General features: G+C 42.6%; 1 protein-coding gene across 1 annotated transcript in view; it reads left to right on the forward strand.

The window, feature by feature from the left end:
* The first annotated feature begins 2,471 nt into the window (after positions 1–2,471).
* Positions 2,472–24,058, forward strand: part of Scai (suppressor of cancer cell invasion) — a 101,336-nt gene continuing 79,749 nt past the window's right edge. The window contains exons 1-2 of the mRNA XM_055600485.1: positions 2,472–2,536; positions 3,050–3,094. Coding sequence (XP_055456460.1) covers positions 2,484–2,536; positions 3,050–3,094 — 98 coding nt within the window. The 5' untranslated portion in view covers positions 2,472–2,483. The remainder of the gene's footprint in view (positions 2,537–3,049; positions 3,095–24,058) is intronic.

Genomic DNA, 24,058 nt, shown 5'->3' on the forward strand with positions numbered 1-24,058 from the left:
AGTGTGATTAGGAAGAGGAATCCAGGGTAAGACATAATTGCCAACACTTGTAGCTTTAAAAAAATCAAATTTATTCTATGTGTATGGATGTTTTTGCTTTTGTTTATGTATGTGCAGAGTTCAGAAGAGAGCCTCAGATCTGGGGCTAGGTATGATTGTGAGCCACATGTTGGTGCTAGAAACTGAGCCCAGATCCTCTGCAAGTATAACTGTTCCATCGCTCAAGTCTTTGAAGTACAAGAAATTTAGAGGAAGTGTTAGATGCAGTAGGAGACATGAATTAGTGGGTTGGGGCAATAGGATGTGCATGTTTTATATAAGCCAGAGGCTGATATGATACATCTTGGACACAACATGAAGGATACATTTTAGGATACCCATGGAGGAGTTGCAATTCTATTGACAGATTGTGCTTCAGAGAGGACTGGCCAATCATGGAAAATGTTGGGTGGTAGGAGGATTTTAATAAGAATTTCATGATTGATATTTCAAGATTATATCAAGACCCCTCTACCTGAAAATCCTTAATTCTTGCTGGATTGATGATGTGAATGGATATAAGATAAAATTGGGATGATTGGTTGTTCTTTGGCCCTAAGAATATATCATTTGGGGGGAACGAGATATTTTTCCCAGTCAGAGCCACCAGGCATGCTGTGATACACAGGCTGTGTGGAAGCAAAACACCCATCTACCTAACATCTGGAAACAATTCTGAAGGAGCATAGACTGGGATCCTATGCTCAGCAGTGGGCCAACAAGGCAGCTCAACAGATTAAGATGTTTACCACCAATCCTGATGACCTGATTTTGATTCCCCAGCACCCAAATGATGAAAGGAGAGAACTGACTCCCACAAGTTGTCTTCTGGCCCCGGGTGTCCTAGCATTCACACACAAAACTCATACTTTCTCCCTCACCCCCTTTCTCTTCTTACCTTCCTCCTCGTAAATGCAGTAAGAGTAGTTCCTCAGTAATACAAATCTCACTACAACTTTGAGCATCCCATTATTTCATTAAAGAAAAACCAGAATTGAGGATGAGCGCGACATAAACTGTTGAGGAATGAAGGAGAACCTTTTGCACCAAATACATTTGGTTCTGTGAAAACTTAGTATCTCAATATTTGGGATACTGTCCAATTATGGACATTTCTAAGATATTTCTCATGCATTTTTATTTGCTCTTGTGTGCTGTGTGTGCAGGTGTGTATGTCATGTGGAGATCAAAGAGTCTTTGAGAGCCTGTTCCTCTGTGGAACAGAGGGTTCCAGAACTGAAGTCACGTCAGGCTTGAACACCAAGCATCTCTCACTCTGTTGAGCCATGTATATGCACTGTGTTGGTGTGTGTTTTAACAAAATGTGTTCCAATAAAACGAAAGTGGCTCAAGAGAAAGTTTTATGCCTTCTCCCAAATCTGACAGGAAGAAATGAACTTAGGATCTGCCAGACAGATTTGCATAGGAATGAAGATGTACAGTTATTACTCAGCTTAAGAATTATATTCTTCAGATGCAATACAACTGCTATATTCTCAAAGAGAACTCTTTGTTAGAGCAGAATAGAAGAAGTTACTAGTATTAATTGTACTTACATGATGGTAGTTTTGCATGCTTGGGTCTGTCAAAAATGCAGTGACGTTTATACTAAAAATAGTTAACTAGTGTAAATTTTCGAATCATCTGCAATGGCACAGAAGGGCTAGCTTACACAGAAGCAGTTCTTTTTAGGCTCTTCAAAATGGAATACATTTCTTGTAGTTACTGCAATTGGTTCTTTTTGCAGTGCGGTTTCTTTTTTCATGGTAATTAAATTCTCGTGCCTTTTTACAAGCTTGTACCCAAGCTTAGGATCTTTCCTGCAGCCAAACCATACTGTGTGTTGCTAAATCTTTATAATTTAGGATCGAGTCCTTTTTAAAGGGAAGCACTGAGCCGCGGGAACTGCATTCGAGGTGATTCAGGACGACTCCGTGAAGGAGAGCTGCTTTGCTCTCGAACTTCTGGATGTATTTAGAGAAGCGCAGTGCTTGATTTTGGTTCTGGAACGGTGCAGAGGCGGGTGGGGGCGGGGGACGGGATTAGCAGGTGTCTGGGATACAAGATGCTAGCCAAAGAATCTGCAGGCAGGTGTCTGGCTCTGGAGATGCAAGTTCCTTTTTCTGGCACACGGGGGCGCCCAGGGCCCCTCCTGCTCTGCTGGCAGTCTCTAAAGCATCTCTGCCGCTACCAGCAGTCTCAACCAAACCTCGGGGTGGGCCGTGAAGGACGTGACGGCCTGAGCGCCCAATCGGCGGCCGGACTTGCAGGCACACTGCCGTTGCAGCCAATAGGAGCCGAGGAGGGGACGGTCCCCGCGGCCAGCCTGGCCGAGGCGCGAGTCCCTCCTCCCGTCTCCCCGCCTACTCCAGCCTCCGCCGCTTCAGCTTCCCGAGCGAGCCCTGCGGCCGCCGGAGCATCTCCCGCGGCGGAGCAGGAGCCGGATGGTCAGAGGAGCCCGGCAGTCCCAGCAGCCGCGGAGTCGCCTGGCCCCCAGGTGCGGCGGCCTGCGTTGCCAGGCGGAGGCTAGGGGCGGGGGTCCGAGGGAGCGGGCCTGGGGGTGGCGGCCGAGGGGTCGGGGCGCCGAGCCCTGAGGGGCGGGGGTGCAGACACGCACCATCGGGGGGGCGCCGCGGTAGAGCAGCTCGTCGGGGCGGGGAGCGAGGGCGCGCAGGGCTGGAGCGGAGGGCGCGCGCCCCACGGGGGCCCAGGAATGCGGGAACCGGGGCTGAGGGGCGGGGCCGCGGCCGAGGGGAGCCGAGGGGCCTGCGGCTCTGGGCAGACAATGAGGCCGACGGGGCGGGTGGTTTGGGGGAGCCGAGGGCATTCGAGGACCAGTGAGTCCCAGGTTGCTTGGTCTCAGCCTGAAGGGTTTGTACGGGCAGGGGTGGACGCGGCCAACCTGTGGTCAGCCTGTGGCCCCGGAGGGTGGTACACGGAGTGCCCCACGGGCAAGGCGAAGCCAAGGGTGTGCTCTCTTAGTTACGGGTCTCGTTTGTTTGCTCTGTAGACTGACGGGCACGGTGGAGAAACCACCTCGAAAGCGGAAAAGCAGGTAAGGCAGATGCCTTCCTCTCTAGCTTCGTGTTTTTCTGTTTGCTTGGCTGCCCCTGTGCTGCATAATTACATGGTCAGTAGATGAAGTTTCTGATTTAGGTCCTTTTGTGTTGTTTGTTTGTTTTAGTAAATGCGACTGCATGCTTCAAAGTACCACCACCTCCCCTTTGAGGTATAAGATTCTGGAAACATGGAAAATTAAGAAAGCCCAGCTTTTTACTTTAATCATAATTTCAATTTCTCTTGCATCTCTAACAGAAATGGTCATTGAACAGCTACTGTGTTCACAAATTCTGTGTTTTGTTTGTTTGTTTGTTTGTTTGTTTGTTTTTGAGTCACAGTTTTGCAGAAGAGGGAACTGAACCAGAGTGGCCACTACTTAGCCAAGATCACACATCTGCTAGACGATAGAACCGGGTTTTGAATCCAGGTTGTCTGACTGTGGAATTTATGCTCTTTATACTGTAATGTTTCTAATAAATATACAGTTGAAAGTAGTCTCACCCCCCCCCCCAGCTTTCTCTCCTTTTTATTATATATAAGGTCTAATAAATTACAATGGTTAATAAGAAAATAGTAACTAAGGGCTTACATAGGTCACACACAACTGAATTTTTCCTTAGGCCATGAAGAAGAGTGTTGATTTCCTAAATATGTTTTAGTGTGTTTCATATGTTGGTACGTACAGCACAATTTTATTTAGTTATTTGAAGACTACTTTTTTTTTTTTTTAACCTGTCTTGGTATTGGAATTGAGAAAGTAAGCTACAGTAATGAGGATGTGGCCGGTAGCACCGTTTTCATAACTAATACTTCGGAAGTTGTCCATTAATACGCAGATATCCTCAACAGTAAATAGATACAAATGCCAATGGTGGGCGTAGGCAGTAGCCAAATAGCTTTGTTACTTTTTAGGGCTACTGTCCACTCTCATATTCACATGCAGCTGCCGAGCACCCGTAAGGTTGGCTAGCATACCTGAGAAACTGGATTGTTTGGAGGTGGGCATGTATTTGTGTGTGCAGGTGAGTGTGTGTATGTTCCTGTGAATGCCCATACATGCGTGTCCATGTGGAGCCCAAAGGTCTACTTTTGTTGTTGCTCCTCGGGAGCCATACACCTGGTTTGTGGAGGCTCTGTCTCTGGGACCTGGGGCTCACCATTTGGCTAAGCTGGCTAGTCAGCCAGCAGTCCCTGGATCTATCTGCCTATCTACCCCAGACTGTCAGTTTTTAATGTAAGTTAAAAATTTATTCATCTTGTCTATATGTATGAGTGTGGATATTGCATGTGGAGGTCAGAGAATAATTTATGGCAGACGATTGTCTTTGTATACCATGTGAGTCCCTGGGAAGAAACTCAGGTCATCAGCTTGACTGTAGGAATCTTTACCTGCTGAGCATCTTGCTGGCCCTTTAACCTTACATTTACAAGTTCATCATTCATTAGAAAATAAATGTTTAAGTATGTCTTAAGAATTCTTGGGTATGTAAATCTGTTCTTTCATCTGTAAGTCTTATGAAAGTCTAAATATTTACCCGGCCTACCAATTAAAATGTAATGTTCAAAACAAGTGTAGAATAAAATTAGATTTAAATTAGCACAAAAACATGAATGTGAAGTTCTCATTCTGAGTTTTAGTCATTACTTGGTAGAATAGTTAGATGTATTGGAGTAAATAAATTTACTTTTTCATTTAGTGTGTGTGTGTGTGTGTGTGTGTGTGTGTGTGTACTTGTATGTGTGCATGTGCATGCACAAATTTAGAGGTCAGGGGTCACTTTGCAGGAGTCAGTTCTTTTCATCCTGTGGTTCCCAACTGAACTCAGGTTGTCAGACATGGTGGCAAGTGTCTTTATCCACCGAGTTGTCATTCTGGCCCAAATTAAGTAATTTTTGTTATTACTAAAATTATTTTCCTAGCAGGCCGTACTCTAGCTACTATTTAGCCTAAGCTTCCTTGTAGACTATGCAGCAAACTAGACTTCCTATGGTCAGATGTGGGAATCCATTTATCCCCTCCCTTCCCCAAATCTCTGTCCTGCCAGCAATAGTGGTAAGTCCACTACATTCACACATACATACTTTTCACACACACAAGCATAAGCTTTCATTTTCAACTTTTTCTAATGGCGGTAATTAGAAAATGAAAATCTTACAGGGTTATAATTTTTTTGTTTGTTTGTTTTATGGTGGCCCTCGTTTATTTCTCATTACCCCATTGCCAGACTCTTATAGGAGGCCTCCTGGCTGGTTTTTGGCCTCTAATCTTTATTCACTATGCTGTGTCATTTGATCATGTATTTCTTGTGCAGGAGTAACCTCATGTGTTTCCTCCTTGCTACTTAACATAATTCAGAGTTTTTAAGCTAACCGTAGCAACTGAGGACTATTTCCCTTTTACTATTTCCTTTCCAGCCACTGGTTAGTGCTGTAGCCATAGAAATTCTCTTTGCTGGACCTGCCATCTGGTGAGCCAAGATGAGTGAACTGCTGAATGTATCTTGTTTGCCATTCCCAGAATTTCTGTTTAATTTTTGTATATGACCTTTCTTTCTGGATAATTTCTGCTCTTTTAAAACTTAATGCAAACATCACGTCCTCAGTGAGGTTTTCTCCATCCCCTTCCCTTTCCTGTGCTCTCCTCTTCTGCTCCCATACTTAAGTGTGATGATTTTGGCTGAATGTGAAGCCCGCCTCTTGTCGCATGCATGTTGTGAGCTCATAAGCCATGTGGCTAAGATCATGTCCAAGAATATTCACTCTCTAAATATTTCCCACTCCATTTCCCTGTGTCTTGTGCTGTATCATATGAAGATCCTTTCCCATACGTGTTGTCTTGCTTGGCATGCAAGAGGCCTTGAGCTTAATCCTTAGTACCAGTACAGGTGGGAGGGGGAATCTTTTCTGAGCCTCAGGGGGAGAAAAAGCAAACTAGAAAATTAGCTCAACAGTCAGGGGGTTAAAGAGTCCCTGGTATAGTGCTTAGCATAAAATGTCTGGACACAGTAAGTTCCAAGTGAAAAAGAACAATGAGTGCTCTTAACTGCTGGGCCATCTCTCTAGCTTCTGGTATATGTAATTTATTTAAGAAGCAAATTGGAATATTATTGGAATACTTTGTATTTTTCGGTTGTTGAGATGTAGTAATATATGCCCATGCTAGGGAAAACTCATATTAGTGAGGAAAACACTGAAATATGAGATAGTTTGATGACTTTGTTTATATACAAAGGATTTGCAGTAACTCTGCTTACTGGTGGAGGGTAGATTCCAGGCATTGTAGACCGTGAAGGGCTGGAAGGCTAATTTTGGTGATAATGTGACAGCTGGGAACCTAGAGATGAACCTAGATAAAAGCAGTGCTTCTCAACTATTAACGGATTAGATCTGCAATGTCCCCCAGAGCCTCGTGTGTTGAAGGTTCAGTCCCTAGGGCAGCAGCATTGAGGAGAAGAAGAGAGACTCTGAGAAAGTGATTGGGTCGTGAGGCCTCCAACTTCCTCAGTAGGTTCATCCTTTGGTAGAATCCTAAGTTGATGGACTGTTCACGATTCATGAAAACACGAGATGTGGAATACTTGATGGGAATGGGTCTTTGGGGAGCTGTATCTTGTCCCTACCTAACACTAACATATTATCAACTTAGATTCTTGTTTCTTAGGGAACGGTTGGCAGAGTCTGGAGGCTTTGGGTTGTAAGAGCTTTGGGTGTGTAGTGGGTGGGGGATGCTGCTGCACATTCTGCAGCGTCACGGCAGCTGCCTCGGTTACCTCACTCAAATGTCTGCGGTGTCTACACCCTGTAGTCCCAGGCCTCAGAGGCCGAGAGAGGAGGACTGAAGCGTCAAGGCCAGCTTGGCTATATATAGCCAGTCCCTATATATAAACAATAAAACATTTTTAGAGAGTCAATAATGTAGAGACTAAGAAATTCTGAACTAAAATTTTAATTATAGTGCTTTTAAATAATAGCTTTGAAAGCTTGGACAAAATAACCTCTGACTTCCTTTATGTATTTTTTTTTTTTTTAATCAATAGGGATAGTTGAGGTTAGTCTTGAACTTTTTGTTATTGTTTTGTTTTTTAAACAGGATCTATCTGTGTAGCTCTGGCTGTCGTAGAACTCAGTATGTAGACCAAGCTGCTCTTGAACTTGCAGTGGTCTGCTTGCCTCTGCCTCCTAAGTGCTGGGATTCAAGACATGAACCATCACACCCAGGTCTAGTTTTGAGCTTTTGACCTTCTTGCTTCAGCCCTCTGAGTGCTGGGGTTAGAGATGTTACACTACCATGCTTGAACTTTTATGATGCAGAGGACCCAAGTTTAATTCCCAGCACCCACATGCTGGCTCAGAACCATCTATAACTTCAGCTCTACTCCCTCATCTGACCTCAAAGCCACCAACGCAGATACAGATTCAGGCAAAACACACAGGAAAATAACATAAATTCTTTTAATAGTCTATTGTAGGTGGGTGGCAGCAAGGTTGTGAAAACTCTGTTACAGGTTTCAGACATTATTTGAAGACATCCTTAGCTTGGACTCATGGAAGCTAATAGTATGTAAAGAATAAATTTTAAAGGTGTTTTTTGTTTTGTTTTGTTTTGTTTTTTTATAGTCACAGGATGCTAAGTCAGACATAGAAGTAGGCTGTGAATGACTTCCAAGAGTAGAAGGTTAGTTTTCAGTCCATGGAGCTACAGTTTGAATCCTGAGTGTATCAGCAAAGTCCTTATATTGTTGATGGAACCGATAGAAAGTGGGACCCCGCATGTTCTTAGGGGACACTGGGATCCAGAGCCTTTCCTGCCTCTTTGCTTTCTACTCCTGTGAGATGAGTGTGCACTCCTGTCATGATATACTAGGCTACAACAGTCCCAGAGTGAATGAAGCCAAGAAACCACGGACTGAACCCTCCCACAAACACATACACAAAACCATAGGCTCAAGTAAATGGTTTTTTTCCTTTTAAATTAATGCTTGACTAACATGGGTCTTTGGCATTGAATGTCTGTAATGGTCATGGGCAGCCTCAGGGCACAAGATCCTATGGGTTCTGGCCTGGGGATTTTGGAGTCTGGGTTTTAGCTTCCTTTCATTATTTTCCTCTGGGATTGTACTGTTTTTCTAAAACACTACTGGGAAGTATGGTTTTAGACCTCCTCTTATGGCATCTGTAAGGAATCTCTTCCCCTCCTTGATAACTTAACCTTCACTATGTACCCCAGTCTGGTCTGTATCCCTAGTGTGGGGATTACAGGTGTGACAGCCATGCCTGGAAGCCCTCACCCTTCTCTGGGCACAGTTTCCTCAAGGAATTTGTGTTACCAGGAAACAAACATAAGCCTCCCTTGGGGGAAGAGGAGACTAGAGGATTGATGAATATGGTGAGAATAAAATTAAAATGGATGCATTGCTATCTCTATTGTTGTATTATTAATGACACTTGTGAACCACCATGTGGGTCCTGGGAATGAAACTTGGGTACTCTGGAAGAGCAACTAGTGCTCTTAACTGTTGAGCCATCTCTGTAACCCCTCCTCTTGTTGATGTCTTTACCTAGCTTTTTTTTTTTTTTTTTTTTTTTTTTTTAGGAAAGCTACTGCTTTATTGCTATGGTCTTAAACTCGTTGACTCAATGGGTTCATCTGCCTCAGGAGATGAACTCAGGAGTAGCTAGGACTACAAAAGGATACCACTATGCCTGGTTTGATTTGCTTTATTTTCTTTGGATTCTTTAGGTCTCCATGGTGATTTTATAGGCTTTTTTTTAAAAAAATTGTTATACGTGTGATATTTGCCAGGCCTGGAATTGGAGGTACAAATGATTGTGAACTACCATGTGGGAACTGAATTCAAGTCTTTTGAAAAAGCAGCCAGTGCTTTTAATTGCTGAGCCATCTCTCTAGCACCTCTACCTTAGGGTTTTATTGCTACGAAGAGACACCATGACTCTTATAAAGGAAAACATTTAATTGGGGCTTGCTTACAGTTTCAGAGGTTTATTCCATTATCATCATGGCAGGAAGTATGGCAATGTGCAGGCAGACATGATGCTGGAGAAGGAGCTAAGAGTTCTACATCTTGATCCGCAGGCAACAGAAGGAGACTGTGTGCCACACTGAGCATAGCCTGAGCATAGGTAGCCTCAAGGCCTGCCTCCACAGTGATACACTTCCTCCAACAAGGCCACACCTACTCCAACAAGGCCATATCTCCTAATGGTGGGTTTGCAGCAACAGAATATAGCAGGTGGTCAAGGCAAAGTAATAACAACAGGTAGGCATAACAAGATAATTATATGGGGGTCATATAACAAAGGTACCTTTTGAACCAAAGCTAGATAATCTTTTGAAACAAAAGCACGATTGCCATTCCTGGAATAAAAAAAATCCAGAATCATTTGTAGTTACGGTTATAGGTGGGGCATATCCCAATCCTTGAAAAACAGAGGTTTAATCATGAAAAGAAATGAGCCTAGTTTGTCTTTACTTTATGGTGGCTTTTAAGCCTAAGATGGAGGCAGGTTGGTTCTTCAGATCCTCCTGTGTCTGTGAGTGTTGTGATGACTAGTCTTTCCAACAGCTTAACTGGATACACAAAGGCTGGGCTATGTGAGCCTGCGATTTTCTTTGGAGTCCCCTTTCTTCTAGCTCTGGCTCTCCTGTAACCAAAGGACTCAACCTCTGCATGTTCTTTTATTCTGGACTTGGCCAGGTGCGTGTGCACACACATGTGTGAGGGTAATAGGAAACGAAGAAGGATGACAATATCTGTGTATGGAACAAGAGAAAAAAGTGTGTATGTTTTGAAAGCAGATTTTTCTTGGGGGTGGGATGGGTGGCATTGGGCATACTAAGCATGAATCTTCACATAGTGAGTGGCACTCAAGCCCAGAGCAGCTCTCTTTCTCTTTATGGCTTTGAAGGCAGTTCATTTTCCAGGCAGCGATGCAGCGTCTTCCGTGCTGACTCTCATGTTACTGTTTTTGCTCCCTAGATTGGGAGGAAAGTCTCTGCTCATGTTAGACCAGAGAAGAGTCATTCTTCCTCTGCCTGGTTCGTGTCTACCTGTCACCAGACTTTAAAGAGGTTTATTGTGTTGTTTTTATTTTTTTGAGACATGATCCTGTTGATTTCTTAACTCCCTACGTAACTGCAGGTGTCTTTGAACTCCTGATCCTCCTGCCTTCTCAAGGATTACTGGTGTGAGCCATCATGCCCAGCCTTAGGTTTCAAAATCTTTTCAATGCCATTTTGGCTGTCTGGGAAGAGTTAAGAAATAAGACAGTAAAAATAATGAATTTTATGTGCCAGCCTAGTAAGACCACAGGTCCCCAGATGTGTATGGTCAAAGGGTATCCTGGATGTGTTTCTGGGTAAGATTAATTTTTGTTATTTTCTTTGCTTGTTTGCTTGCTTGCTTTCTGAGACAGGGTATTGTTATATCCCAGTGGGCCTGGAATTCAGTATCAGTAGTAGGCTGACCTTGATTGTGGCAATGCTTCTGCCTCTGTCAAGGAGTGGGAATGCCAGAGTATGCCACTATGCTTAGCTCTTGAGATGAACATTTGCATGAGAACACTAAGTAAAACACATGCTCTCATCTCATCATTTCCCGACATTGGGTTCAACCCAAAACCATCACTCTTGAGCCTGTCTTTGGCCCTTGGACTATTGCCGCTTCAGCTCTATTATTTTCTTGTCTTTAGATTGGATTAGTGCCACACCATTGGCTCTTCCAGGTTTCTCTCTAGTTTGCTGATCTCATTTCTCAGTATTACAAGAGCGAATTCCTTGTAGTAAGTCTGATCTGAGAACCCTGCAAGTACATAAGCCCAGTAGTCATCTGTGGCCCTGCTTTCTGTCCCATCCCAGGATTTCCAAAGAGCTCCACAACCTCTCAGAGCTCCCATATCTCCAGCTGTGTGTTCCCTTGTGCTGCAGTCAGCTTTGACATAGCCATCTTCACCATAAGCTAAACAAAAAGAGAGGTGCATGGCTTTCCATTAACCTGGCAGCTGTGGTGGAGATGCGCCACTCTAATGCTAGATGCCTCGAGGGTGTTCTTGTTTCGGCACACATTTCCTTTAAGTTCTTATATCTTCTACAAGAACTTGAAAGCATATGTGCCTGTACATTAGTCAAGTCTCTGTCACTATGATAAATACCTGAGATGATAATGAGCTTATAAAAAGACAAGGCTTGTTTGTTTGTTTCTCTGCTCCCAATTTTGCTTATTTCAGTCTATGATCAGTTGACCCTGTTGCTTTGGGGCTGGTAAATCACACATAGGGTGTGATTGTGTGTTACAGCAAAGCTGGTTACCTCATGGGCGGGAGCATGGAGGCAAAGGGAAATAGGGGTCCCACAGTCCCTTACCTTAAGATCTTCTACCAGACCCTGCTTGACTTTGTAGCTCTGGCTGTCCTGGAACTCACAATGTTCACAATGTCTGGGGCCAGACATTGGGGTATATACCTTTAGTTCCAGCACTCTATACGCAGAGGCAGGATGATCTTGTGAGTTCAAGGACAGCCTGGTCTACGTATTAAGTTCCAGGCCAGCCAGAGATACACAAAAAAAAAAAAAAAAAAAAAGACTAAAACTGTCATCAACTAGCTAGAGAATTCTTATTTTTTTAATTAATAAGTGGCACATGCCTTTGATTCTAGCACTCAGGAGGCCAAGACAGAAGGATATCTGATTTCTGAACCAGTCTAGAAATCACTGTAGACTGAGTTTCAGGACAGCCAGGCTACACAGAGAAACCCTGTCTCAAAAACCAAAAAGAAAAACAACAAACATACAGAAGGCCCAACAGTTTTATATCATTAAACTATAAGTTTAAAAGGAGGAAATGGAAACAATTTGTAATAGAACCACACACCCTGTTTTGGAAAAGATTATTTACTGAGTCTATCCACATGTGTGGTAGGAGAAACCCTGGGGTAGCGTGCCCCAAAATGACTCCTTAAGAATTTCTGAAGGACCAGCAAGATGGTTCAGTGGGTCAAGGTGCTTGCTGCGAAGCCTGGTGTTCCGAGTTGGATCCCAGAAACCCATGCTAAGGCGGAAGGACAAAAACAACTCTGCTGTAAGTTGTCCTCTGACATCCACACATGCTCTGTGATGTACACTTGTGCATACATATGCATGTAAAGTAAACCTAGAAACAATGAAAAAATATCACTGGGTCTTTCTCATTTTTTCTGTGTGTATGTGGTGTATGTTTATGTGGACGATGTGTCTGTTTGCATGTTTGTGTGAGCACAAGCGTGTATGTGCCATGTGTATCCAGGGGTTGATCATTGCCTTCCACCTTGTCCGAGACAGGTCTCTCTGTGTCTGCTGCCTCGTTGCCCAGTAAACTGGCTTGTGAGCTGAGGCTGTTTCTTTCTCTGCCTCCCATCTCATCACAGGAGCACCAGGGTTACAAATACAGGCCACAATGCCCAACTGTGTGGATTTAAGGAACTAGAATTTGAGTTCTTAAAATTGTAATGTAGGTGCTTTGCCCACTGAGCGTCTCCCCAGCCTTACCCTCCCCTTTCTTCTTTCTTGAGACAGGGCTTGGCTTTGTGGCCCGGGCTGGCCTCAAATTTGCCATTCTCCTTCCTCAGCCTCCGAGTGCTAGTTTTGTGGATGTGTGCCTTCACAACAGTCTACAGTTTTTTTCAAGTACAGCTTATGTAAGTATTTAACAGTAATTCACAGGTATTTGGTGTTTCCTAAGAAATGTATTGCAGTCAAGTATTTTTGAGCATTCTCTTCTATAGGAATGCCCTTATGACAAAGAACTTAGAAGTTCTCGTGAATTCATGGCACTCGTGCCCCTCCTATGGTCTGATGATAAAAATACGTTGTCATATGGTAGTCCACAGAATTTTCACTCTTGAAAAGAATTCCTTATGCTTCCGGGTGTTGGGAACAGCTGGATAGATATCTCTGCAGACAGTTCTTGCTCCAGTTTGCAGAAAGGACTAGTGGTTTCTATAGGGTGGTCTTCGTGGAGCATTAGAAGAGTGTATACACCCATGTGCTGGTGAAATCCCCAGGGCTTTGTCAGGCTGTGAGTCACTTGTCTTCTTTTCTACATGTCCTAGGGGTTTTATTCATTTTTTTTTTCCATCATCGGTTATATAATATGTTGTTCTGTGCCAGGAAACCTGTCTTTGAAACAGGCTGCAGGTGTCTCAGCTTTTTTGTTTGTTTTTTTTTTTTAACATTGTTTTAAGTGTTTTTACTTTAGTGACAGCAGAGTGAAATGAATGACTGAAAATTGTTTCATTTTAGAATTTTACAAAAAAGCTTTCTTGATGTATTAGGGTTCTCTAGAGTAACAGAACTTAAAGAATGAATCTATACACCTAGAAAGGGGATTTATTAAAATGACTTACACGCTGTGGTCCAGCTATTCTAACAATGGCTAGTTATGAATGGAAAGTCCAAGAATCCAGAAGTTTCTCCGTCTTAGCTGGTGAATCCTGATGCTAGAATCCTGAAGAAATAGGCTCTAATGCCAGTGAAGGAATATACTTTCTAACAAGGTCAGAGCAAGCAGGCAAAGAGCAAAAGCTTTGAGCTGGGCAGTGGTGGCCCACATCTTTAATCCCAGCATCAGGAGGCAGAGGGAGGGGGAGGGAGAGGGAGAAAAAGAGAAAGAGAGAGAGCTTCTATGCTTTATATAGGTTTCCAGCAAAAGATCTGGCCCAGATTAAAGGTTATGTCTTCCCACCTCAAGATCCAGAATTAAGGCATGTTTTCCCCCCAGGTCAGAAGAGGATTAAAAATGAGTCTTTCTACCTCAAAGATCTGGATTAGACATGGGTCTTCCCACTTGAAGTGAGGCAAAAATCTCTCAGAGGTGTGCCCTCCACTTCTGGATTTTAGTTAATTCAGGTGTGGTAAAGTTGACAACCAAGAATGGCCATCACACCTGACTTTTACTGAAAAATAAATGAGAGCCTGTTCGTTAGTATCTAGTAGGTAAAGGTAGTACAGTTATTTTATATCAAAGTTCTTGTCCAACTCAGTGTGTTTAATTTTTGGCGAAAGATGACTGCTAGTTTTTGTTTGTTTGGTTGGTTGGTTTTTAGTTTGTTTTTTTTGTTGTTGTTTTGTTTTGGGTTTTTTGTTTTGTTTTTGTTTTGTTGGTTTTTCAAGAAAGGTTTTCTCTGTGTAATCTTGGCTGTCCTGGAACTGCTCTGTAGACCAGGCTGGCCCCACTCACAGAGATCCGACTGCCCCTGCCTCCCAAGTACTGAGATTAAAGGCGTGAGCCACCACCCTGCAGGTTTCATTTTTTAAAATGACTCTATTGTGAGAAATACTTAATTCATCCTCCTCATTGTAATTTTAACTCATTGGATTCTGAAGCTATTTAATAATAGGCCAATTTATTTTAGTCACTGGGAGGAAAAACTAGTTATTGCCTTCAATCTCTTTGTTCTTTTTTCTTGTTTTGTTTTGTTTGTTTTTGAGACAGGGTCTCATGTAAAAAGAACTTTTATTTACCTGTTTCAGTTGCTGTCTCAGAGGATTACTGCCTACATCTGCTAACCTAGACCTAGTTCTGGAAGCTTCTAGCCTCCTTACAACCTGACCTAGGCCTAGAATGTTTTCAGCCCCTGAGACTTATTGCTGAATAAGCTTACCCTTTCTTGTTCTTTCAGAGGTCTGGGCTAGCTTGTTCAATTTAGCTGTTCTGGCTCAAACTCCTCTCCCAGCTAATTTATTCAATCTGGCTTCTCTTTCAGGCCCCTGAATTGCTCTCCTTGGCCTCAAACTAATTCCAGAAGTCTGTTTTAATCTTCTGGCTCCTCCCCATTCTCTGGCTTGTTTTGTCTTCACCTGAGAGTTCGCTCTCTATAACCTGTCTCTGAAAACTGCCTCCTCTCTGTTTTGCCCCTTAAGTAGTTTCTCTTCTCCTGAGAGTTGGATGTATCCTATTCTGCAAAACTTTCTCTGATTCATCTCTGTTTCTGCCATTCAATTAAATACCACTTTCAAACATGGGTGCTTCCTTCTACAAACTATCTTTACCTTCATTGTTTGGGATTAAAGGTATGTGCCAACACACCTGGATCTAAGCTTTCCTTTACCTAAAACTTGCTCTATTCCTGGCTAGCCTTGAACTCAGATCTGCTTGTCTTTGTCTCCTGGATTAAAGACATGTTTGTGAGCCAGCTGGATCACATAGACCTAGAAGGTCTTTGGATGTGATCTCTTGCCAGAAGAGCCATGTTCGGAATTAAAATTCCTCTACAGTCTCACTATGTAGCTAGCGCTGGCTGGCCTATAATTCACTTTGTAGACCAGACTGGCCTCAAACTCAAGAGAAATCTACCTGCTTCTGCCTGTCTGAGTGCTGGAAATTAAAAGTGTGTACCATTTCTCCTGGCTAGGCTTTGCTTTTTATAGGAAACACCTGCTTAATAACAACTAGTAAACATTACTGAAAGTCAGCTTTGTTACGTTCTGATACATATCTGTCCCATTGGTAGGACAGGTTATGTCTTTTATCCTGTATATTCCTCTTGGACTGTGTCCATAGCATTTCTTTCGTGTCCATATCCCCATCTTTTAACCAGAGCAACCCTTTTTAATTTCCACCACCAATAAAATGTGGCCTGTGTAACACTGAGTGAATTTTGAGATTGAGCCATTCCTTTTAGAACCACCCTGCCACGAGAAAGTGATTGAAGAGCAGGCCACAGAGTCCAGGTCAGAGACTAAAGGAAGCCCCTGCTTCCCTTACTAGGGAACCCACATGGAGAGTGAGTTGCCTATAGGTTACATCTGATCAGGGGTCCTAGGTCCTCTCCATGCACCGTCTTTGGTTGGTGCATCAGTCTCCACTGAGCCCCCTGGGCCCAGATTTGTTGGTTTTGTAACTGCCTTGCTATGCTGTGAGGAGCCAAACAGTCATGAGTGGCTTGTGTAAAAGAAACTGGTTCTAACCCCAGATGAGTTCCCAGCAGACATCAGCTTGCCAGCCAAGTGTTGAGCAGTCTAGCACAAATGGAGAGCCTGATCTTCCAGATCCCTATCAAAGCCCCTCAATCCAGGAAGAGCAAGTTCACCCAGAATGTAGATTCATTCCCAGGGAGGCATTGGTTTAAGTTTTACAGAAATAAGTGATTGGCTTATTGTTTATTTTGTCAGCATTTACAGTAGAGATAACTGTGACTTGGCCTGCCTTGTTTGTAAGGAAAATTATTTCTACCTTTAGAAGCACTGTTAATTTTCCCAGAAAGATGGATTATGTGTCCTCTGCCCTTACTGATTCTTACCTCACTGATTTCCATTTTACATATTCATTAAATTACGGCTTTTTTTTTTTAACTAAAGAAAGAAAATACTTGTTAATAATATTGCAGCTCTGTTTTCATGTACTTCTACATGAGAAATGTGGTTGTTTGAATAAGAATGACCCCAGATAATCTCATAGGTTTGGATTCTTTGATCCAGTTGATGGAACTATTTGGGAAGGATTAGGAGGTGTAGCATTGGGGGTAGGTTTTAAGTTTTCAAAAGCCCAAGCCATTCCCAGTTAGCTTTCTCTTTCTGCCCAGTGCTTGGGGGATCAAATGTAAACTCTTAGCTACTGCTCCAGCACCATGCCTGCTTGCCTACTGCCATGTTCCTTCCCATGATAGTCCTGGACTCTAACTAGCCCTCAAAACTGTAAGTCCAGTAAACTCTTCTTTCTCTAAGTTACCTTCATCATGATGTCTTATCACAGCAATAGAAAAGTAACTAAGCTGGAATTGATACGCTTTCTTCTTTCCCTGCTTTGTAGCCTCTGTGTAACTAAGGCTGGCCTTGAACAGATGATGCTCCACTTAGCTCCAATGCTGGGTTTACAGGCATGTACCACCACTCTTTGCTATATCTTTCATTTTATTTTATGTATATAAATGTTTTGTCTACATGTACATGTGTATGACTGAAACCAGAAGAGGGCATCAGATTTCCTAAGATTGGAGTTACAGGCAGTTATGGGCTACCATATGGATCTTAGGGAATTAAATCTGGATCTTCTGGAAGAGTGACTGCTGAGCACTAACTCCCTTGACTCTAGTCTTGATGAAGCAGTGGCTTTTGAATGATTCAAGCCAGGTGTATGGCCTTGGGGGAAAAAAAGTGTATCAACTTAGCAGATCAATTTTCATCTATAAAAATGGTATACTAGGTTTTTTTTTTTTTAAATGTATGTGCCTGGATGTATGTATGTGCACATGTGTGTATTGTGCCTATAGAATTTGAAAAAATGTGTTGGATCCCCTGGAACTGGAGTTATGGATGGTGGTGAACTACCATATGGTTTCTGGGAATGGAATTCCCAGATCCTGTGCCAGCTCAACAGGTGTTCTTAGCTGCTGTGCCATCTCTCCAGTTCTATAAACAGTGTGTATGTTAGAGATAAAGGTTTGTTGTGAGATTTCAGTGATTTATGCTAATGTCCAGTTGTCACTGCTGCTAGGTTGTGACCCATAATGGGGAATGAGTAACACTCCGAAGAATTTAGGGACAGAGGTCAGGGAAGACTGAAAGAGCTAAAAAAGGAAACATGTTTCAGGTTTGTTTGTTTTGTTGTTGTTGTTGTTTTTTCAAGGCTTTAAACATTTACTGAAGACTCAAAGACCACACTGACCATTTGCGGGGGTGGGGGGAAACATTAAGATAAAGGTAGTGGAAAAATCTTGAAACCAGGTTCGGGGGAGAGTTGGTGGTAGTTTTAGGACTTGATGATAGTATCCGTATGAACTGAAAGATTAGAAGCAGTGTCTCAGATATATTACTTTCTTGAACCATGTTTAGTTTTGACACGCCCTTTTACTTTATTGAGACATATTTTACATGTCATTAAGTGTATGTATCTTAACTTCATTGTGCATTTGATTCTCAGTTGTTCAACGTTTAGATTGAGTGCCAAGAACATTGAACTTGAGGTGAAGGGTTTCAGAAATAAAGAACTTGTTGAGCCAAAACAAAGTCTGTCTAGGAAAACAAAACAAAACATGGTCCTGAGCCAAATTGTACAAGGCCAGCCTAGAAGGAAAACCTGAATTATTTACAGTAAACTTTAAGAGGGTTTTCATGAAATGGGGAAAGTTGAAAGGAGAATATCCCTAGGGACTTGTTGCAGGAAAAGGTTATGTATAAACAACCCACAGTATTTTGAGTATTGTTAAAGTCGAGAATGTGGACTAGGCTCTTGGTTCAGTCCACATCTATTAGACAGTAAACTTTTCTTTAATTTTTCTCTCCAGCCACTGGACCTTGTTAAATTTTAGGTCATCTGAGAATTTTCTTTTTTATCAGCAGGCACTGAACTGAATGGAAGGAGAAGACAAGAGATGGTTATCAATTCTGAGGTTGTAGCTTTTTTTTGATGGGGCTTATTTTTCACCTCATTGGGAGACAAGTAGATTATTTCACTTACAGAGAAACATATTACCCCGGAGACCCAAGAAAACACAGTGGTGTTCTCAGGGCAATGGCTAGGAAGTGGCACAGTCAAGACGAACAGTTTGGCACAAAGTTTTAGCCTTACAGGCTGAGTGTCCTGCGTCTGAAATGACTGAGACCAGGATGCTTCAGATAGGAGGTCTCCATAGATTTTAGAACATATGCCTATACATAAGGATCAATTTCAGAGCTAGAACTTGTCTATAGACAAAATTTATTTGCATTATATACAGTGTATATGCTGCTTTATACACAATGTGCATGCATCTGAAGCAGTAGATGCAAGTAGCATTTTGATTGCAGCATGTCACATGAATCATCTGTGAAACTTTTCACTTACTGTCACTTTGGTGCTCAAACAATTTTTGAATTTTTGATGATTTTGGATTTTCAAAGTAGGAATGCTTGGCTTGATCTGAAATGTAGCTCTAGGAAACAACTCAAAACAAGGTCTGATCAGTTAAGATGTAGTCTTTAACATCTGTTTATTGCCAACTGAAAAGAAATGGAGGAGGCATGGGGTGGAGAGGGCATGCTACTTTTCGACAAGAGTCCTGTGGAGAACACAAGAATGATGTAGAATGTGAGAGTCGCACGGTGCTCAGGAGGGCACTGGTAAGAGCTGATAACTTAGGGCCATTGAAAGTCTCTGCTTCATGCCCCATTGCTTTATTATTGTCATTTTTGCAGTTCTGGGGGCTAAACCCAGGGTCTCAAGTGTACTAGGCATATGACCTACCACAAAATTTCATTCCTGGCCCTGACATAAGTTTGTTTGCTTTGACACAGGGTCAGTAACTCTGTGTAGCCGAAAATGACCTTGAACTCCTGATTCTCCTTTCTCCACTATTCAAATATTGTGATTATGTATGTCTGCCACTACAGCCAGCCCTAATTTCTTTAAATTGGCCAAAATCAATGATATTTTTATTTACAATAAAATTGTATTCGTAGTAAATATATCAAAATAAGTTCAGCAGTATATATTACAATCCAACTCATATTCCTAATATTCTTTCCTCTAGTCTACTGTTCATTTTTTGAGAAAGGAGAGCTTTTGTATCTATAATTTTTTCCCTACAGCTATTTTTTTATGGGATTTGCTTTCTTCCTCTGCTAAGTGTAAGCTCTATGAAGACAGGAATATTTTCTTGTGAACAAAGCACTGAGAATATGTAGAACAAAGTAGGTGCTTAATAAATGTTTTGTTGGACTGGAGAGATGACTTAGGGGTTAAGAACACTGGCTGTTCTTCCAGAGAACTCTTGTTCAATTCCCAGTACCCACATGGCAGCTCACAACTCTCTGTAACCCTAGCTCCAGGGATATGATGCCCTCACACAGATTCATCTTTTATTTGAAAGAATATATTTTTTTGGACACTTCTTTAAATTTCATTTTGATTTAGTGTAAGATGTGCTTTTACCCAGATACAGAAAACCTGATAAAAAAAATTTTTAGTGTGTGTGTGTGGGGGGGGGGGGGGGGCTTTATAATTTTCAGGAAACTATTTTTTCCTCAACAATATAGCAATATTCTAAAAGGAAACCTTTAAGTTTGGAGTTTGCTTAATGAGTGTCTTCACCCACTGAGCCATCTCTCTTGCCCTGGGCTAATGGTGGTGGTGTTGGCCGCAGCCCCTGATAAAAACAACCCTTCTGAAAATGACATTAATAGAAGGGATGTGTAATTGCTTTTTGGCTGTTTTGTTGTTGTTGTTTGTTTTTTGTTTTGGGTTTTTTGGTGGTGATGGTGGTGGTGGTTTTTTTTTTTTTTTTTTTCGGGGGGGGCCGTATTTTTTTGAGACAAGGTTTTATATTGTCCAGACTGGCTTTGAATTTTTATGTGTAGAGAAGTTTGAACTTCTGATCCTCCTGCCCCTACCTCTGAAGTACTGGGAGTACAAGCTTGTACCGTCACATCCAGTTTATGCACTGCTGGGGATAGAACCCAGGGCCTTGTGTGTGGTGCCAAGTGAGGTAGAGTCCTAGCCTTCATAGAAAGAGTATAAAGTAAGTTAAAGCAAAACTTGAACTAGCCAGAGTTTGTGCTTTATGTATGATCCCACAGGTGTCACTGTATTTCCTTTGAAAATGTAAAATAATTGGCGGTGAGCCTGAGTACACATTCCATAGCCTTGGGCTCTTAATCATGGTTACATGGGGGGAGTGGAACTCTTGGAAAATTGCTGCTTTCCTCTATTGTGTTTGTGTGTGGTGTAGTATTGCTGTGTTGTAGCCAGGCTAGTCTCAAATCTTCTGGTCTCAGCTTTTGGTGTGCTGGGATCATAGGCATGTGCAATGTGCTAGCTTTCCATCAGTGTTACTTACTTATATTTGTGCTTCTTTTACAGTGAGCTATAGCACAGGCATCTGAGATAAAATATGACCGTACGTATTCATTTAAAATTCTGCTGGGTAGTGGTAGCATACACCTTTAACCTCAGCATTTGAGAGGCAGGGGCAGGTGAGTCTCTATGAGGTCAGCTTGGTCTACAGAGCTAGTTCCAGAACAGGCAAGGCTATAGTTATGCTCTGGCTTCTACAGAATGTCTCTCCACTGGGACTTGTCTGATATTTTTCCTGTTTAGCTTGCATGATGGAATTCCTACTCATCAAGTGCCATCCTGTCCTATCATGTGGAGGATATGTGCCCACCCATTTGGTTGATTGGGTTATGTTAACCCTGATACCATGTTCCTTCCCCTCCTCTCTTTTTGAGGCATTTGAGGTTTGTTCTTCCTCTAAAGCCCAGGCTGGCCTCAAACTCACAATTCCTCCTGCCGGTGCTGCCTAAGTACTGAAGTTATAGTTGTGTGCCACCATGCCTGGCAGTGTAATAACCATTTTAATGTCAGTTCTGGGTTGTTATCTTTTTCTCATCTTTATTTCTTCGTATACCTTATGTAATTTTTGATTGAGATGCCTGTAGAGGTATGTCTTGGTTACTTTTGTGTTGCCATGATGAGACACCATGACCAAGGCAAGTTATAAAAGAAAATGTTTTATTTGGGGCTTATAGTTCCAGAGTTAGAGTCCATGACCATCATGACAGGGAGCATGGCAGCAGGCAGGAATGGTGCCAGAGCAGTAGCTGAGAGCTTATGTACTTATCTACAAGAAGGAAACAGCTAACTGGAAATGGCATGGGCTTTTGAAACTTCAAAACCCACTCCCAGTGACATACCCATTCAACAAGACCACCCCTCCCAATTCTTCACAAAAAGTTCTACCAACCAGGGACCAAGCATTCAAATATGTGAACCTTTGGAGGCTATTATTCAAATCACCCCATTCCATTCCTTGGCCCCCATAAGCTTATAGCCATATTATGCAAAATGCATTTAGTCCCACTTAAAAGTCTCCATATCATATCACAGTCTCAACACAGTTTCAAAGTCCAAAATCTTTTCTGAAACTCAAGGCAGTCTCTTAATTGTAATCCCCTGTAAAATCAAAATTAAAAAGAAATTTATATAATTTTAACATACAGAGGCACTGAATATACATTACCATTCCAAAAGGGAAGAATTGATGTATAGCTAAAAAATACTGGACCAAAGCAAGACTGAAACACAGCAGAGCAAACTCCAAATCCAGTAGCTCCATGTCTGATGTCAGAGAGCTTATATGGTTCTGTCCTTCAAGGTTTGCTGACTGTGAAATACACTTCTCTCTCTTATTCTGCCACCTAGTTTCTGCTTCCCCTGTCGGGGTGACCAGGCTTGTTGCACATCCTGCTGGACTGGAGGGAGGGGAAGCTTAGTTGGAGCAGGTGGATGCAATGCAGAATCTCAGTCAGTGGTGAATGATCTAGAAACAGCTTTCTTGGGAGACAGCTTCAATGAGACAGCTCCTTTAATTGGAAGGAACAAAGGCTATTTAAGCCCTTCATGTTGTGTGTACATCATTGGCCAGGGCTAAGGTGCTGGTAATGCCTTATTTGCATAAGGAGGAATTCCAGGTGCTTGCTGGACATGACCTTATAAGGAGAGAGGAAGTTTATCCTGGCCACATGACCAGGTATCCTGGTATCCTGGCCACATGACCACCTCAAGGTTGGCAGAGGTGGGGGCTGTGCACTGGAACTTGCAGACCCAGTTCAGGGAGGGAGTAGGCCTACTCGTTCAGGTCTCAAGACAAGATTTGCTGGGTTTGGACACGCGTTGACCTTCCTCTTGCTCCAGGCAGGCTCCTCCAGTCACATAGCTCCCCAGCCCTACATTCGTATGGTTCCACCCCCAGCCTGCAGCTCTCCTTGGCAGATACTCTCATGGCTTTTTCACTTCTAACATCTTGGGATCGCCAGTGAAATTTAGTCTTAACTTTCATAGCTTCACAAAGTGGCCTCTCAGGGCCTCCATGCAGGTGCTCTCTTGACACATACCTGGCTTCAGAGGTTCTCTTTCTCTCAGAAGAAGATTCCACAACCCCTTTCTCTTATATCCTTCATGACTCTAAAGCTGTCAGGTTGTCTGACTGCTTGAAATGGAGCCCAGTCTCCTCTTTGAATTACATTTATATAAACTTTGCTTTTTAGGCAGAGAAAATACTGTGGGCCTTTTCCTCTGACCAGATGCAGAATCACCTGGGAGGAGGTCTTGCCCTAGTACCACTCCTTTTATCCCATTTCCCATCATGCCTCTCTTTTAGCACAAACCTTGGCAACAACATTACATTTCCCGATGCTCTCTTTTGCCCCAGTGTGTACCTTTCATATTTCTTTTTGCTTTGCTCCTTCTCATTTTATACCTACATAAGAGTGATTACTAATAACCACTCAACAGAGTCAGTATTAGTTTGTCTTGAAATTTCCCATGCCAAGAAATGAGTCTAAAACTTTTAAACTTGGCCTCAGGCAGTTTCTTAGGATGAGAACAAAAGGAGCCACATTCTTTGGCAAAATATCACATAAGTGTTCTCTAGCCCAGTTGCTAATATTGGTCCTGTCTGAGTCTTCTGAGCTGGGCCTCCATGGCCCACACTGCTCTCAGGACTACGGTCTTTCAAGTTTCTACGAGGGTGGCCTATTAAGCCTTGCTTTCAGGGTTCAACTGCTTTCCAAGTTCAAAGTTGACATTCCTTAAAAGAAAAGAACAAACTGCATCATCAGGCCTGTTACAGGAACAGCCTTGTAGCAACTTTGCCACAGTTACTTTTCTGTTGCATCTGATAAGATGCCATGACCAAACCAACTCTTCGAAAAATAATAATAATAATTTGTGGCTCATGGTTCTAGAAGGTTAGAGACCACGACCATTATGGAGGAGAGCATAGCAGCAGGCTGTCAGGTATAGTACTGGTAGCTAAGAGCTCACATCCTTATCTGAGAGTAGGAGACAGAGCTAACTGGGAATGAAACCTTATAGCTTTTGAAACCTCAAAGCCAGAGGCACACCTCCATCATGGCCACATCTCCTAATCCTTCTCAAACAGTTCCAGCTGAGTACCAAGCATTCAAATATATGAACCTACAGGTGCCATT

This window comes from Psammomys obesus, unplaced genomic scaffold (genome assembly GCF_907164565.1).
Source record: "Psammomys obesus unplaced genomic scaffold, mPsaObe1.curated_primary_1811, whole genome shotgun sequence".
NCBI lineage: Eukaryota > Metazoa > Chordata > Mammalia > Rodentia > Muridae > Psammomys > Psammomys obesus.